This window comes from Moschus berezovskii, chromosome 4, assembly GCF_049115385.1.
Source record: "Moschus berezovskii isolate FMDL1 chromosome 4, NW_MosBer_1.0, whole genome shotgun sequence".
NCBI lineage: Eukaryota > Metazoa > Chordata > Mammalia > Artiodactyla > Moschidae > Moschus > Moschus berezovskii.
In genome coordinates this window covers 77,590,499-77,607,435 of record NC_142463.1, presented here as the reverse complement: position 1 = coordinate 77,607,435, position 16,937 = coordinate 77,590,499, and the positions used below count along the sequence as shown (strand labels likewise).

Sequence of the window (16,937 nt, the reverse complement as noted above, 5' to 3'; positions counted from 1 at the left end):
TCAAGATCCTACTCAAGTACTTTCTACATGATACAAACAAAACATACAAAATCCCTATATTATAGGGATTTTCATACAAATATGAAAACAAAATGTAACAAAAATGTATATTCATATAAATCCTTATATTATAGACAATAAGAAAAGACCTTATTTTTCCTCATTGTGCACATGTTCCTGTACATGAACATTAAGAATGTGGATATCATCTTTCAAATGTACCTAGAAGCAAGAAAGCAACTTGTCTATACAAAGAAATTTCTAAAGTGCTGAAAATTCTTAAAGTAAAATTTTAAAACGCTGGGAAAACTAATCATACTCTCTATGTAAATCTTGACTGAAGATGCTTCAAACCTATATTATAAACTGCTGTTACTACTGTTGAATATGCCTGTCTTTTATTAACATATTCTTCCACTTATCAATTCATTCACGCAGTAAACAAATATTTATGAGCATATACACGCAAAGCATCTTTCTATGAGAGGGAGATGGTGAACAAACAGAAACAGAAACTGCCTTTATAAAGCTTATAAGCAAGGCAGGGACTCAGGCAGAAGTATAGTTAGGAGTCCTTACCATTAATATTTCACTATAAAGCACATACTCATGTACGACAGGAAGCAGGGCCTCTGAGAATCCAGACATCCGTTTTTCAGTGGCCTTACAGCATTTATCAATGCAGCTGGCAACACTTTTTAGATTATCAGCCAGATCTTCTTCCGATGCCGACCACAGAATATGAATTGGGCCATATTCTTTCATTTCATCTAAATATTCTAAAAAATAATAAGTTTTTCAATTTATAATATGCTCTTCCAATATATAATTCAACATAACTTCAATTATACACTTAAAATACATTAAAATTTATATATTTATAAGTTTCAAAATCCCTATATTATAGACAATAAGAAAAGACCTTATTTTTCTCATTGTGCACATGTTCCTGTACATGAACATTAAGAATGCAGATATCGTCTTTCATTAAATTGACCTGTCCTCCCAGTCTGCTCAGACCAGTCCTTGAATAAACTTTCCAGGTGTCATCAATAATAACATGCTTTTTCATCGTCAAAAGTATCCTGGCTATGATCATTGTATCTATTGTATCATGGACTTCTGCCTACCAAACAAACTATACGTGAGTACCTCACTGGCAACATGACGTAAACAAAACGTGTCTTCTTTTCCTCTTCTTCAGTTTACATATCCTTATTACTGGTAATTGCATCCAGAGATCTAAGCAAAAAATGTGGGGTCATCCTAGACCCTAAACTTACACCTACAAAGAGACAGTCAATCACTAATTCCAATCTTTCTAAATCTGTATCTATTTATATAACTACCCATCCACCTATCCTCACTTGTACTGTCATCAGCATCTCTAACCTGTGCTACTGTTAGAGACTTCTAACAATTCTCCCTCTCAATTTTTGTCACAGTATAAAATTAAAGCCTCTTAGCTGAATTAGAAAGTCCTTTAAGTCCTTCAGTCCCTACCTTGCCTCTCCAGGTCTAACTCCTGAAAATCTCCCTCACAGATATTTTAACTCAAGCCAAAATAATAGCTCATTCATGAATATCATGATTTCACCTAACTTAAACACTGCACATGTCTTTTAGTTGCCCTCTACCATTTCTATCATCTGACAAACTACTTCTAACACTTTAAGTCGTAACACAAGTAAATCTCTTCTGTTTCTGTTCCAAAGGATTCCTAGATGCTTTGTCCTCAATGAGTGTCATAATTTTATAGTTCTATTAAAGCCTTTCATAATTTAATACTATTATCTCACTCTATTATAACTGCTTGCATAACTCACACACTCTGAGGCCATACGCTCATTACCATAGGGCAAAGTCATTATTTTTTTAATCTCAAAGCCTAATACATAATGTATTCAATAAATATTTTCATATCAATGAAAGAATGAACAAAAGACTATTCAATGCTTGATAAGCCATTTATCCAAAAATTTGGATTTCATTTTAAAATCTGAGTATTTTTATACGTTTGCTTTCATACTATCAATGTTTAATGACAGATGGCTTTTTATGGTAGAGGATGCATGAATAGTGAGAATTTTTGGTCTAATATCCACATAATTAAAACTAAATTCTCTATATTTAACCATCTTATTAGTCACGGGGGTTAGTTGAAATATGTCATCTTGCTCTAAACTAAACTTTTTTACTAAACTATTAAATTTTTCAAAAGTTTATATGATCAGGTAAACTAAAAACGACTATAAAGATTTAAAAACAATAGAAATACTAGTTATCACCTCAGGAAGATACTAGGTTTGATGACCACTAGGATCCTTCCAAATTGCATCCTCCTGATCTAGGCTTATCTTTTATTTTAGATAATGGCCATGTGACACTATCCCTCCTCCAGGGGATCTTCTCTTTGGACCAAACCCGGGTCTCCTGCATTGCAGGCATATTCTTTACTGTCTGAGCCACCAGGGAGGCCCCAATATTTCTAGAAAAGAAAACATTCTCCTTTATTTCTTTTCTTAATTTCTGCATATATCAAAGTGTGTTATTTACCCTGTAAAGTATTTAATACAAAGAGCTTCCTTGAAATTCTAAACTGTGCTTATATAGCACTCAAATTGCATCTGTATGGAAACATTTAATGTGCTGCACTGTAATTTGTCTGTTAATATATCTGTTTCCCCAACTAGACTGTGAACTCAGGGACAGATACTATTTTAACCCTCCTTCAATCATTAGGACAAAGCGTTAGCACATGATGTGGTCAATACAAATTTGCCTAATTAATTAGGGAACACAAAAAAAAGTCACAGGAAAAAAATAGAATAAAAGCAAGTCAAAAGAGAAATGACTTATTATGATAACCAAATTCTTCATTATTTAAATATGAAAGAAACACCTTATATAGCTTAGACTCCCAGAACTCCAAAAAAAAAAAAAACCCATCATTTTAAACGAAATCTTGATAAACGGGCTTTACATTTGAAAGACCAAGAAATCCCTTAAGTTTTGTGCCAGTGTGCCTCCACTCCTTGAAACTGAGAGCCCAAATTTATAAAGTCCACCACAAAAACCCAGTTTTCCTTTTGAGGATTTCACAAATATTAGAGCAGATCAGAGATTTGAAAACTAGTCCCTTGCACCAGTAAATATAACACATAATGATGATATTTGATATTCTATAGAACTCTTAAATGTCAAGAGTTTGCAGGAGTCTCTTTGAATTGCCATACCTCTTAACTATCCATCAAGAATTCACTTATTAGAATTGGAATGACTGAACCTAGTTAAAACAATTATCTTGATTTTTTTTTTAAATTACAAATGGTAAATACAAAGACAGACCAAGAAGGCATAAATCAAATTATTGTCAGACTTAGCCATCTATTTTAAATGTAGGTGAATGCAATTTTAAAAAGTTAGCAAAAACTCATCATAGAATTTATAGAATTCATAGAATCATGAAATAAAATTTAACTTGAAAATAGGAAAAGAGATCTATTTTAAATCTCTCTGCCATTGCTTGGACAGGTCTAATATAGAGTTCTTGCACCTCCTACCCCACCCCCGGCCCAAGCAAATGTGGAAACCCTATTTCCTGAAACATCACTTCTTTGATTAAAATTATGGTCCATGTTGAACATTTGAGAATGACTACACCCAAAATATTAAGCTCTTTATCCCTGTTATTTATAAATGGAAATAAGAATGTGTGCTCAGTCATGTCCGACTCAATGCAACCCTATGGGTTGTAGCCTGCCAGGTTCCTCTGTCCATGGGATTCTCCAGGTAAGAAGGCAAGAATAGTGGGGCAGGGTGCCATTTCCTCCTCCAGAGGATTGTCCCAACCCGGGGATCAACCTGGGTCAGGTCTCTTACATCTTCTGCATTGGCAGGCAGGTTCTTCACCACTAGTGCCACCTGGGAAGCTCCTGTTTGCTATGCCATGTCAGTCTCACTCTATAGCCCCAGGGACCATAGCTTTCCAGGCTCCTCTGTCCATCAGATTCTCCAGGCAAGAATACTGGAATGGGTTGCCATTTTCTCCTCCAGGGGATTTTCCCAACCCAGGGATTGAACCTGCATCTCTTACGTATCCTGCATTGGCAGGCAGGTTCTTTACCACTGGCATACCTGGGTATACTCCAATAAAATTTTTAAAAACAAAAAAGAGAGGAATGCCCAGCCAATGCCCAGGTTGGGAAACTGAAACTGTCAATGATGAACTGTTGGAATCTCAGGACAATTCGAGGAGTTAAAAACTACAGAGAAACCAGCCATGGGTGAAATCCCACAATATTGTGAGATTTACCTCCAAAAGCCTGCACAGTTCCTGCAGGAGGTGAGAAAATAAGCCATTTTGTAATAGCCAGGGTACTCTACCTAATAACCAGGGTTCTTCTTAACAAGGCCTTTCCTCGTGGGAAACTGGTTACCCAGAGCATAGCCTGCTGGGGTAATATCAGAGCCTGACTGACCTGGTAGCTTCCCTGGTGGCTCAGTGGGCAAAGAACCTGCCTGCAATGTGGAAGACCTGGGGTCGATCCCTGGGTTGGGAAGATCCCCTGGAGGAGGGCATGGCAACCCACTCCAGTAATCTTGCCTGGAGAATCCCCATGGACAGATGTGCCTGGAGGGCTACAGTCCATGGGGTCACAAAGAGTCAGACACGACTGAGCGACTAAGCACAACTGAGCTGGAGGAAGGGAAATACTCAACTTGAGCCCACTGTGGTCATCTTGTCTCAACTAAGGGGGGAAGGAAAAACCCTGAACTTCTGTGAGGCTCACAGTGGTCCAGAGGCACAGACTCATGAAAGGACTGAGACCTAACCACAGGTCTCCAGAACACTTCCCCTCCCCACACCTCGCCACCACATTACTAAAGGCCTATTTACTTTTATGAGTACATCATGTCTGGCTACCAGGGGGGAAAAAAAAATTACAAAACATACTAAAAGGCAAAAAACACAATTTAAAGAGAGAGCAAGCATCAGAACCAGATGTAGTGGAGATGTTGGAATTAGAGCATGATTTTAAAACAACTATGATGAATATGCTAAGGGCCCTAATTAGATACAGTAAACAGCATGCAATAACAGATGGGCACTGTAAGCAGAGACAGAAAACCTAAGAATGACCAAAAAGAAATGCTAAGTTGATGCTGCCTTACCACACCAGCAAATGGAAAAAGATTCATCAGAAATGCAATAACTTTGAGATCACAGTTCAGCAGTTCTACATACCCCGTTCTTCCTTGTAGATTCTCTGAGATATTTTATCTATCAAATTTATTTTCTGGCTAAATATTTCAATGAAGTTATTCATTTCCATGAACTCTTCGGGGCGACTTTTAACTCCTCTCATTGACAATGCAACCGCTCTGACTGACTGTCCCATCCTGCTGAGTAATCCAGGCCCTTGCTTCTTGTGAGAAGAGAATTCCTAGGAACAAAAAATATAAAACATCGGTGATGAAGCAAACAATGATATTCTTCTAATATCCAACAACAAAAAAAGAAATCTAATCAGAAGAATAAAGATGATAAAAAGGTTCCATATACATCTTTTTTATTTCATGTTAATTTGAAGCAGATGAGTTAGGGCACACAGTCCTTTCTCTAAGCCTGTCTCCTTGATAACATTCTTTTCCAAAGTGCTCCTGTAAAACACATAATCATGTTTTCTCAGAGCATGGATGCTTCAGAGAACAAGGTATAACAGAGAGAACTGCACTTATAGAGATACGGGAGAAGATACAAAGAATGATATGAGATGAAACCTGTATTTTATTAACAGGAATTTAGAAAAATGATTGAGAAAAAGATATCTCAGGGTCTATCTACACCCTAGGAAGAAAAATTGGGAAACTTTGTTAATCCTTTAGTTATAATAATGGCTAGCATTTATTAAGAGCTTAATGTTATTGGCTCTATACTTGCATTTTTATATATATCACTCACAATAACACTATGAAACAGGTCCTATTATTATCCTCACTGTACAGAAGAAAACAGAAGCAAAGGAAGGTTAAAGAAGCTTGCTCAAGGTACAAGAGCAATGAATTGGTGGTAGGGATCAAAGTCCTGGCAGTCTGACCCCAAGGGCTTCACTGCTAAGCACTAACTGGCTCTGCTTTCTTAAAGTCACTGGAATAGTTGGTAAATAAACTCCCTGACCATAGCTCTGCAACCAACTTAATTGGATAAACTGTTATACTTTCTCCACTGACTGGCTGTCTTTGGAGAAAGATTTTTAATAACATATGTAATAGATGGTTCACAGTTAATTTAGGAGAGTTAGCTACAGATTTGCAAAGTAGAAATGTTATAAAAGGATACACTGCACAGAAGTATCCCTTCAGAAGTATGGCCTACTAAAAAAGAACACCAAGAAGGACAAGGGATTCTGACAGTGGGTACAGCACCTACTGAAACATAGGTTTGAGATCAAAGACAATCTGGAAAAAGATATGTCATTTAATATTTGGATAAATAATACATAATAATATTTTTATCTGTGGATTTGGCAGTCAGCATTGTTACTGAAGAGTAGCAATGTCAAAGAGTGCATAAACATTCACACACATACAAAAATCTATAAATAACAATGCTGACTACCAGATCTATAGATAAAAACATTATTATGCATTATTTACCCAAATATTAAATAATATATTATCTTTCTAAGATCTTCTTTCTTGAAGGTCTTACCCAAAATAACATATAAACTTGTTAATTTCCAAGTCAGTATGATTTTGTGTGCAAAGAATATAATAACATGAGGGCTACTGCATCATTTGATAGAGTAAATATTGTCAGAAGGAGCACAAGTCACAACTGGCAAGCTGTTACTGCAACTGCTGACTGTAGAGAATGTTTCTAACAGCTTCTAAGGGTCTGGAGTCAGGCCACAGATTCTTCTCACGAAAGTCATACAGGGCTTCCAGACACCAAGTACTGTTAAAATTGAGATGAATCACTTCTTTAGCTTCAATCACTCTGGCAACAACTGAGAGACAGAAAACTCAACATTGGTCAGTAAGTATTTGATATTGACCATTGGTCCTACCTATCATCTTTCTCGGTGAATTATATCTTAATAGAAGAAAAGAAAATAAATAAAATAAAAAAATAAAAAGAAGAAAAATAGAAGAAAAAAGGAATATAAAAGGAACCTGTATTAGAAATTAGATCCTCTAAAATTAGGTAATTGAAGGAAAAGTGAGAAAATTGTATTACCTATCAATCCATTCATCCATCCATCTATTAATAAAAACTTTTAACTTGAAAAGCCCTGACTCATTACTACTCAAAACAGTGTCAATTTTAAAATGTTTTTATATTTTCAGTGTTAGCTATATGCAAGGAATACCCAGGCATTTTAAAAAATATATCAGCTACCAAGAGAAATATGGGGATGTATATGTGAGAAAGGTACATGATTTTCATAATGTTCATTTGTAGACCTGATATAGGGTTGTATTCACAGGATATTTCTTAAATGTTTAAAACTCCATCTTAATTCAAGGTTCCTACTACCTGATTTAAAAAGGTAAATAGAGGAAGCATACAACCTACTACATATACAAACACTGAAGGATTATATGAGTATAAATTAAAATTTTTTACCCAAGCTTGTGCAGTAAGAAAAATTTTAAAGTCTTCATTAAATGTTAGAGTTGGATGGTCAGCAATTCGGTTCAAAAATTTGTGCAATGCCTTCCTGCGTGTCTCAATGAAGTCATCATTAAAGCGTTCCACCATTCCTTTCACTATAAACTTTTCTGGCAATGGCTAGGGCAAAAAATAAAAAGGTATCTGAGCATTCTGTGGCACAGGATTATAAGGAATTCTACACTTTTTCTTTTTGGAAGACTATTTGAACATGTGATCATTTCTTATAATTTTTTAAAATTCACAATGCTAGAGCCAAATACCAGAAAATCTTAACACATTACAATAGTTTAAAAAAACAAATCTGTACATAGATTGAAAAGTTTAAAAACAAATGTTTCCCAGATAAATGAACTGAATTGAATCAAAGGTCTGAAATTGGGTGTTAAGACATTCTAGTGATTCACAAAACAAAATGGCAGCTATTCTGTGAAAAAAAAAAAAAAATGTAAACGTACTGGAATAATCAGAGTTGGGTGCGCTTCTTCAAGTTTTTCTTTCAACCAAAGGAAATCTTGATAACGTCTCCTAACTTCAAATTCACTGGAGTCAAATTCTCCACGAGATGTCTGAAGAAAGTAGGAAATATAAGACAGAAGACATTTGCCCACCGTTATTTTAGACATTCTGAAATAAATGGGTCTCTAAGAAAAACTAACAAATTCTAATTATTCAGTGTTTGTCAGCCTGTACATTTTTTTCTCTTGCAGTCGTCAATTCATGTAGCAGAAGAAACAAAGCAAACTTTCCAGTATTCCCAGAAAGAAAGCAAACATCATGCTCAAATTTAAAATCCAAACTGAAAAATCTGTCTTAGAGCAACCATCTGTCTTCCACAAGATTTTAACTACTATTATCTTTGGCATGACTTTCTTGCTAACAAGAAAGTGTGTTCTGACTTTAGGTTTCAAATATATTTCATTTCTCAAGATGATCAAAATTCAGAATTTGAGGAAAGTCCTATTTTTGCAACTTGGAAAAATAACCTGAACATAACTGAGAAAAAAAATGTTTCCTTGGAATTTGCTCAAATGAATTGCTTTGCTAAAATTTGCTTTTAGTATTTGAAAATTCTAACATTAACCAGAGTGATTTTACCACTGTTTAAAAATGTTATTAATGGAAATTTAATGTGAAAAGCAAATCTTTCTGTCATTTCTCAAGGAATTTTGAACTATATGCCTAAACTCCTAAAAGTTAAGCAAACACATTAAAATATCTGTTCTCAACAAACCAGAATCTATTCCAACACATATGACAAGAACACGGGCACAATATCAACCTCACCTCTATTACCTGAATTACAAGCCAAACACAAAAATAGCTTAGACAATGCACACTCACCTCTTGTAAGAAAAAAAGTCACTTACATAGTTTTTAAGAAAATTATACAGAAATATTGTTTGAGATTTTCCTGGAGGAGTAAATATGGAATAAATAACACATTACATTATTTCACACTCACCAGAAATATCAATCACCCACACAGATAAACACAATTGTAAAATTAAGCAGTTCAAGTCAAAATAAGATGCAATCCTAATTGTCATAAAATAAGGTTCACAAAAGCGACACTTGCCAAGGTTTATTCTCATAAAGTGAATGTTTAGAATATCATAAAATATATCTTAGCAAAACACTCCCTTTTTAGTGGGAAAAAGTAGAGGTAAATGAGATGCAGAAGTCTAAGGAACTACATGTTCAAAAAAAAACTACAAAATCTATTATGCAAAATGGTACAAATTGTGGAAGTGGTAAAAATAGGCCAACTAAATCTAGAGGAAACACAGTTTAACAATATATATACAAGTTGGTATGTGTACATATATAAGCACATACACACACAAGCATACATACATATACACACAAAACATGGTTAAAGTAACTCATTAAACAATACTCCCTGACACCTCTTCATACCAGGTACATGCATACAAGTTTACTACCAATTTCCAAGAAAAAATAAGTTGCCATAATTAACAATAAAAACACTCAAACACTGTGAAGTTAAAATAAGACTGAACATTATATGTCCTTAAGATTTCCCAAAACTTCAAGTTGACACAAAAGAAACTTGTATAAGTTCCAGCAACAGGAAGATACAAAGTCAAGTCAAATAATTGGTTGCTTCTGTCCTCATCACCCTGTCAGTGACTTAATAGTTCTCTAACATACCACAATAAAGAGAAGAAAGCAGAGAATAAGTAGAAACCTTAAGGACAGTGCATTTGTTCTTCCTATTGTAAGACTTCATTGGACTTCTAAAGGGTTATAAGTTACATACATATTATTTGTCCACCAAAATAACTTTTTAGAACACAAGTCCTTTCTAAGTTGGAAATTTGTCATCAAATTTTCCTATTGTTTGGAAGCTTTATCTCTGTGCTAGTCTAGAATACATTTTCCCATAGAAGGTAAACCATAAATGGTGTTTAATTTTTCTTTTTTTTTTTTTTAACTGATTATCGGTTTATTAAAAAGGTTGATTTAGACATCGGCAATGGTGACCTCCACCTCAACTCCTGGCTCAATACTGATGGACGTGATCTGCTTGACAATCTCAGAAGGGCTGTGCAGGTCAATGAGTCGCTTGTGGATCCTCATTTGGAATCGATCCCAAGTCTTAGAACCTTCACCACAAGGAGTTTTCCTTGTAGTTATTCTCAGAGTCTTGGTAGGCATCCGAACTGGTCCTTTCACTTTGAGATTCTTTTCCTTCGCGCCTCTGATCAGGTCAGCACACACCTTCTCCAGAGACTTCACGTTGCGGCTGGTGAGGGTGATCCTAATCCGGTGAATGGCCACCTCTGGCTCCACGGGAGTCTTGCCGGTGTCTTTGAAGGCCATGGCTGCGGCGCGGCTTCCTGACCGACTTGTTCCTCGGCGAGCGCGAACAGCGGTGAGCCAGGAGCAGGAGTGGGCGCACGGCGCTCCGCAACAGCGGCGACCGCGTCTTCCTCAAAGAGCGGTGTTTAATTTTTCATGTCTGACCATACGAGCCTGGGTACTTGAAGTTTAGGACTAAAAGACTATACCTCAAAATGCATTTATTTAGCAAATACTGACCTTCAGTCATGGGCAAATAGTTACTCTAAAATCTGAAGATGTAGAAAACTATTTTTCTGAGGGAAATAAATTTAGAACCAAGAATATACTTTTATCACCAACTACTGACACATACAGGAGAAGGCAATGGCAACCCACTCCAGTACTCTTGCCTGGAAAATCCCATGGACGGAGGAGCCTGGTAGGCTGCAGTTCACCGAGCGATTGCACTTTCACGCATTGGAGAAGGAAATGACAACCCACTCCAGTGTTCTTGCCTGGAGAATCCCAGGGACGGAGCCTGGTGGGCTGCCATCTATGGGGTCGTGGAGAGTCAGATGCAACTGAAGCGACTTAGCAGCAACAGCGGCAACTGACACATACTGGCAGGCATTTATGAGTCTGTCTTCATGATGAGGATGTGAGAGGACAAACCTTTATTAAACCTCTTGAGTTCTTACTCCCACATGCCCTAAGGCAAAGCATATCTCTAGATCTCTGAAAAAACTGAAAGTATTTCTTCAGAGCAGTTACTTCGGATATTTCAACCTGGAGAATCAGGGTAATTTCTCATAAGAGGAACAAGTGCCAGGAATGTGGGCTTCCTGATACAATTATTTACAGTCATGGCACTCTTAAGGATTCCTAAGTAGGGACTGCCAGTGTACATGTAGGCACAAGAGTATGTACATTTATCCTTATAATCTTAGTGTCCATGAATATAAATGTTTATAAAACTAAAACTTTCCCAGGGGAGCCATCCCTGAATCTCCTAATTAGATGGGAGTACCTGCTGTAAAAAACAACCACCATGCTCATAAAATTCTGTATTTCTCTGTCACAATATTTATAACTATAATTAACTAATAAGACATACAATTGTTTAATATCCATCATCAACGCCCCACTCCCCAATACTGAAAACTCCACGAAGGCAGAGGGTCTGTCTCAATCGCTGGCATAGTCTCAACATACAACAGGGTACCTGAAACATAACTAGCACTCAATAGAACTTTATTAAATATATCAGTAAATAAGTGATACTAAGTAAATAACAAAAGACTTTGTTTGCTAACACAATACATATCTACTAAAAGTTTATATTTTTGTATCTGTAAAACATATTTTAGTATATATAGCTACAGTTTATATACGCAGTTCAGTTCAGTTCATCACTCAGTTGTGTCCAACTCTTTGCAATCCCATGAACTGCAGCAGGCCAGGCCTCCCTGTCCATCACCAACTCCCGGAGTCCACCCAAACCCATGTTCATTGAGTCAGTGAGGCTATCCAACCATCTCAACCTCTGTTGTCCCCTTCTCCTCCCATCTTCAATCTTTCCCAGCATCAGGGTCTTTTCAAATGAGTCAGCTCTTCACATCAGGGGGCCGAAGTACTGGAGCTTCAGCTTCAACATCAGTCCTTCCAATGAACACCCAGGACTGATCTCCTTTAGGATGGACTGGCTGGATCTCCTTGCAGTCCAAGGGACTCTCAAGAGTCTTCTCCAACACCACAGTTCAAAAGCATCAATTCTTCTGTACAGAGCTTTCTTTCTAGTCCAACTCTCACATCCATACATGACTACTGGAAAAACCATAGCCTTGACCAGCCAGACTTTTGTTTGCAAAGTAATGTCTCTGTTTTTTAATATGCTGTCTAGTTTGGTCATAACTTTCCTTCCAAGGAGTAAGCGTTTTTTAATTTCACGGCTGCAGACACCATCTGAAGTGATTTTGGAGCCCAAAGAAATAAAATCTGACACTGTTTCCACTGTTTCCCCATCTATTTCCCATGAAGTGATGGGACCAGGTGCCATTATCTTAGTTTTCAGAATGTTGAGTTTCAAGCCAACTTTTTCACTTTCCTCTTTCACTTTCATCAAAGGCCTGTGAGTTCCTCTTCACTTTCTGCCATAAGGGTGGTGTCATCTGCATATCTGAGGTTATTGATATTTCTCCCGGCAATCTTGATTCCAGCTTGTGCTTCATCCAGTCCAGTGTTTCTCATAATGTACTCTGCATATAAGTTAAATAAGCAGGGTCACAATATACAGCCTTGATGTACTCCTTTTCCTATTTGGAACCAGTCTGTTGTTCCATGTCCAGTTCTAACTGTTGCTTCCTGACCTGCATACGGTTTCTCAAGAGGCAGGTCAAGTGGTCTGGTATTCCCATGTCTTTCAGAATTTTCCACAGTTTGCTGTGATCCACACAGTCAAAGGCTTTGGCATAGTCAATGAAGCAGAAATAGATGTTTTTCTGAAACTCTCTTGCTTTTTCCATGATCCGGCAGATGTTGGCAATTTGATCTCTGGTTCCTCTGCCTTTTCTAAAACCAGCTTGAACATCTGGAAGTTCATGGTTCACGTATTGCTGAAGCTTGGCTTGGAGAATTTTAAGCATCACTTTACTAGCGTGTGTGATGAGTGCAATTGTACGGTAGTTTGAGCATTCTTTGGCATTGCCTTACTTTCGGATAGGAATGAAAACTGACCTTTTCTAGTCCTGTGGCCACTGGACGCAGTAAAAGTAACCAAATGTATAACAAAGGGACATACTTTATAACAGTTAAGCTGAAAGATAGTCTGCCAGAATCACATATGGATGCACAAAAGTATAATGAAAATCTATATAGTTTTGTTGTTATTGTTGTTTAGTCATTAAGTCACGTCTGACTCTTTGCGACCCCGTGGACTGTAGCCTGTCAGGCTCCTCTGTCCATGAGATTTCCCAGGCAAGAATACTGGAGTGGGTTGCCATTTCCTTCTCCAGGGGATCTTCCTGCCCCAGGGATTAAGCCTGAATCACCTGCACTACAGTCAGATTCTTTACAGTTGAGCCACCAGGGAAGCTCTCTATATAGTATAAAAATAAACTGTCTAGATTTAAATCTTAGCTCAGCTAATGACTATGTTGGGTAACCTTTGGCAAGTTTTAAGTTTCAGTGTCCTCACCCAGAAAATGGGGATAAATCATAAGATCTAGGATTGCTGTAAGCTTCAAATGAGTTAATGTTGATATGTATCAAGTGGTTAGAACACTGCCTGACACAAAGTAGTCCCACAATAAAAGTTAGTTTATTATCTAGTTTATTTATCTATAGTTTATTATCTATAATATTATCACTATCACTATTATTGCTACTCCTATAACAGCAGCACATTTAAAGCATGATGCACTACAGATAACTCATAAGAACTGTATGCCGGTGATCAGAATGAAATCCATAGGATGGCTTATAAAGTGTCTTACGGAAAGAAATAAATGAGGGGAAAATTATTCAGTCACAAAATCTTTGCTAGAAAGGATAATGAAAACGGATGATTATGATTATAATAGCAGTAAGAGGAGAAATATGGCTCTGTTCTTAGCAGTGTGTCTGTATTAACACATGGAATATTCACAAAGATCCTATTAGGTTAGTATTATTATCTTATTTACAAATGAGGAGACTAAGCACACAGAGGTTAATTAAATAGCAGGGAAAGGGAGCAACAAAGATTCTACTTCATGCTGTCTTGTTCTGCAGCCTTTTGACAGGACTCTAACACCATAAATTTCTTCACTTACCCACTCACTAAAAGGTTAAATGACTTAGGAGCTATATCCCAAGGATTGTGTTCAGAATTATGGATAATTTAAGATACAATTACCTACCTTGAGAAGCTCACAGATTCAGTGGGAATAAACACACATAGTTACTGACATACACACAGGTAGGTAGCAAATACTGAATACTTATCATGTGTCAGGCACCCTGTTAAGTGTTTTACATTGATTACCCATTCTAAATTAATTCTTATAGCAACTGTACAAAACCAGGTCCTATTTTCAGTTCAGTTTTAAAGATTAAAAAAAAAACCCTGAGGCTTAGAAGGATTAAGCATAGGCTTTTAATTTCTTTGCTGCAATGTCATATCTCATTTTCTTTAGGAGTTCAGTTAGAACAGTGTGAGCACACAGTAGAAAGAGGATATTTAGCTGTGGGAGCAGAGGAGGTGAGCATCGTTTTGAATTGCATCTTGAAAAATAAACAGTAGTTCTTCTGTCTGAAAGTGGGAAGGGCATGCCAGACAGAAGCAGCAGCATATGCAAAGTTATGAGAGCAAGAAATACCCTAGAATATTCAGATAAAAGTGGCAGTTCTATGTAAGTGAAGAGCAGGGGTATTAAAAGTAGGCAGTAAGAGGCGAGTCGTGTATAGTAGGCTGGCTCCAGACTGAGAGGGTCTCTGAAAGTCATACAAAGGAGCCTGCACCTTGTTCTGTAGGAAATGAGGAGTCAAGGGAGGATTTTAAGAATCTGAGTGAAGAGCTGAGATACACACATCTTAGAGCAACATAATTAGCAAGCCATAATGAAGGAAGTGCTTGTATGTAGAGAGTCCAAAAGATTTTCAGCTACAAAAGGGATGCACTTCCAGAGTCAGAGAGTGAGAATTCACAAACAAAATGTTATAACATATAAACAGAATTCTTAAAGGCTGCTGTTACACAAAGATTATCATCATAAAAAGGATTATACTATTTGGCTGTTTTATTAGTGTAAGCTGTCATTTTACAGAGCTTTTTCTGAGGATTAAGGAGACTTGGGTTCCAGATCTGTTCTGCCTGTGCATCACTAAACAACTAAAAGCTTCTCATAAAGCATACTTTATGCTTATACATATCTCATAAGATAAAGAGATAACCATTTGCTTTTTTTTTTTTTTTTTGGCTTTGCTGGGTCTTTGCTGTGGTGCACAGGCTCTCTAGTTGCAGCGCATGGGCCTAGGTGCCCCCATGGCATGTGGGATCCTAGTTCCCCAACCAGGGACTGAACCCATGTCCCTGTGCATTGGAAGGTGGTTTCTTAACCACTGGACCAACAGGGAAATCCCACCATGTTCTCTTATTTGGAAAACAAATGAAAAAAATTTTTGCAATCTTCAAAAGAAATGTGAATACAGAATACTGCATTATGTTTTGAACCAGTTTTCTTTATTAGCAAAACTTCTTTCTCAGATATGTTTCTTTATCATCTTTAAACTAAAACATTAAAATGTTCCTATTTTAAGAAGCACAACTGCTAAAATACAAGTGACTGGTACTCAAGTTAATCCAAATTCATATAGGACAAGTGAAGGATAGATAAGATGCAACGTCTTACTCAAAATGGCTGAAAGACCAGCACTTAATTCTGCTAAAATTCTCTAACTTGAGTGTCAAATTGAATAAAAGTAGTTCCAAAAGTTCAAAGAAGCAACTGTAGTGAAGAAAATGTTCATTACATACTTACCTTAGTAATAATCCTATAAGTAATAAAAGTTTCAATTGTAGTAACATGGCTTTCAGGTTCATCGACTGTAATAAAAAGATCTTTCAAATCTGACTCATCTTCAAATTTGACTTGGTTTATCATTGATAAAGGGGATGTTGGCATCAGAGGGCTGAAGGAATTCATGTCCATCAATGAGGCATCCTATGAAAAAACATTTAAAAATTAATGTTTAGGGGGAAAAGAGTTGAAATCCTCTTTTTCTTAGACACCACAAATACTAATCAAATATGTCAAGAACAAAAAGGATAACTGGACTCCTGCTTAAATAAAGTATGTGGAAAAAAACGTTTATTTCTGTTTCCTCACAAAATCCCACTTTAAAAATGACAGTAAAGAAACAAAACAAGACAAAAATCATAAAAAGGTACAAACCCTCAAAGTAAAAGAAAAATAGGCTAAACATGAAGTAGTCATCATAGTCAACAAAAGAGTCCGAAATGCAGTACTTGGATGTAATCTCAAAAATGACAGAATGATCTCTGTTTGTTTCCAAGGCAAACCATTCAATATCACAGTAATCAGGTCTATGCCCCGACTAGTAACACTGAAGAAGCTGAAGTTGAACAGTTCTATGAAGACCTATAAGACCTTCTAGAACTAACAACCAAAAAAAATATCCTTTTCATTATAGGGGACTGGAATGAAAAAGTAGGAAGTCAAGAAACACCTGGAGTAACAGGCAAACTTGGCCTTGGAGTACAGAATGAAGCTGAGCAAAGGCTAATAGAGTTTTGCCAAGAGAACACACTGGTCATGGCAAATACCCTCTTCCAACAACACAAGAGAAGACTCTACACATGGACATCACCAGATGGTCAACACTGAAATCAAACTGATTATATTTTTTGCAGCCAAAGATGGAGAAGCTCTACACAGTCAGCAAAAACAAGACC

At 36.8% G+C, this 16,937-nt stretch overlaps 1 protein-coding gene and 1 pseudogene across 4 annotated transcripts in view; both read right to left on the bottom strand.

Annotated features, from left to right (window-relative positions):
* Window positions 1-16,937, bottom strand: part of SNX7 (sorting nexin 7) — a 119,885-nt gene that overhangs the window by 64,978 nt on the left and 37,970 nt on the right. For all 4 annotated transcript variants that reach the window (XM_055402548.2, XM_055402546.2, XM_055402547.2 and 1 more), the window contains exons 2-6: window positions 16,003-16,185; window positions 8,137-8,247; window positions 7,634-7,798; window positions 5,249-5,447; window positions 580-779 (exon numbers count right to left, since the gene is read on the bottom strand). In XM_055402548.2, the coding sequence (XP_055258523.2) occupies window positions 580-779; window positions 5,249-5,447; window positions 7,634-7,798; window positions 8,137-8,247; window positions 16,003-16,185 (858 nt within the window). The remainder of the gene's footprint in view (window positions 1-579; window positions 780-5,248; window positions 5,448-7,633; window positions 7,799-8,136; window positions 8,248-16,002; window positions 16,186-16,937) is intronic.
* On the bottom strand, window positions 10,155-10,660 carry LOC129540966 (small ribosomal subunit protein uS10 pseudogene; annotated as a pseudogene).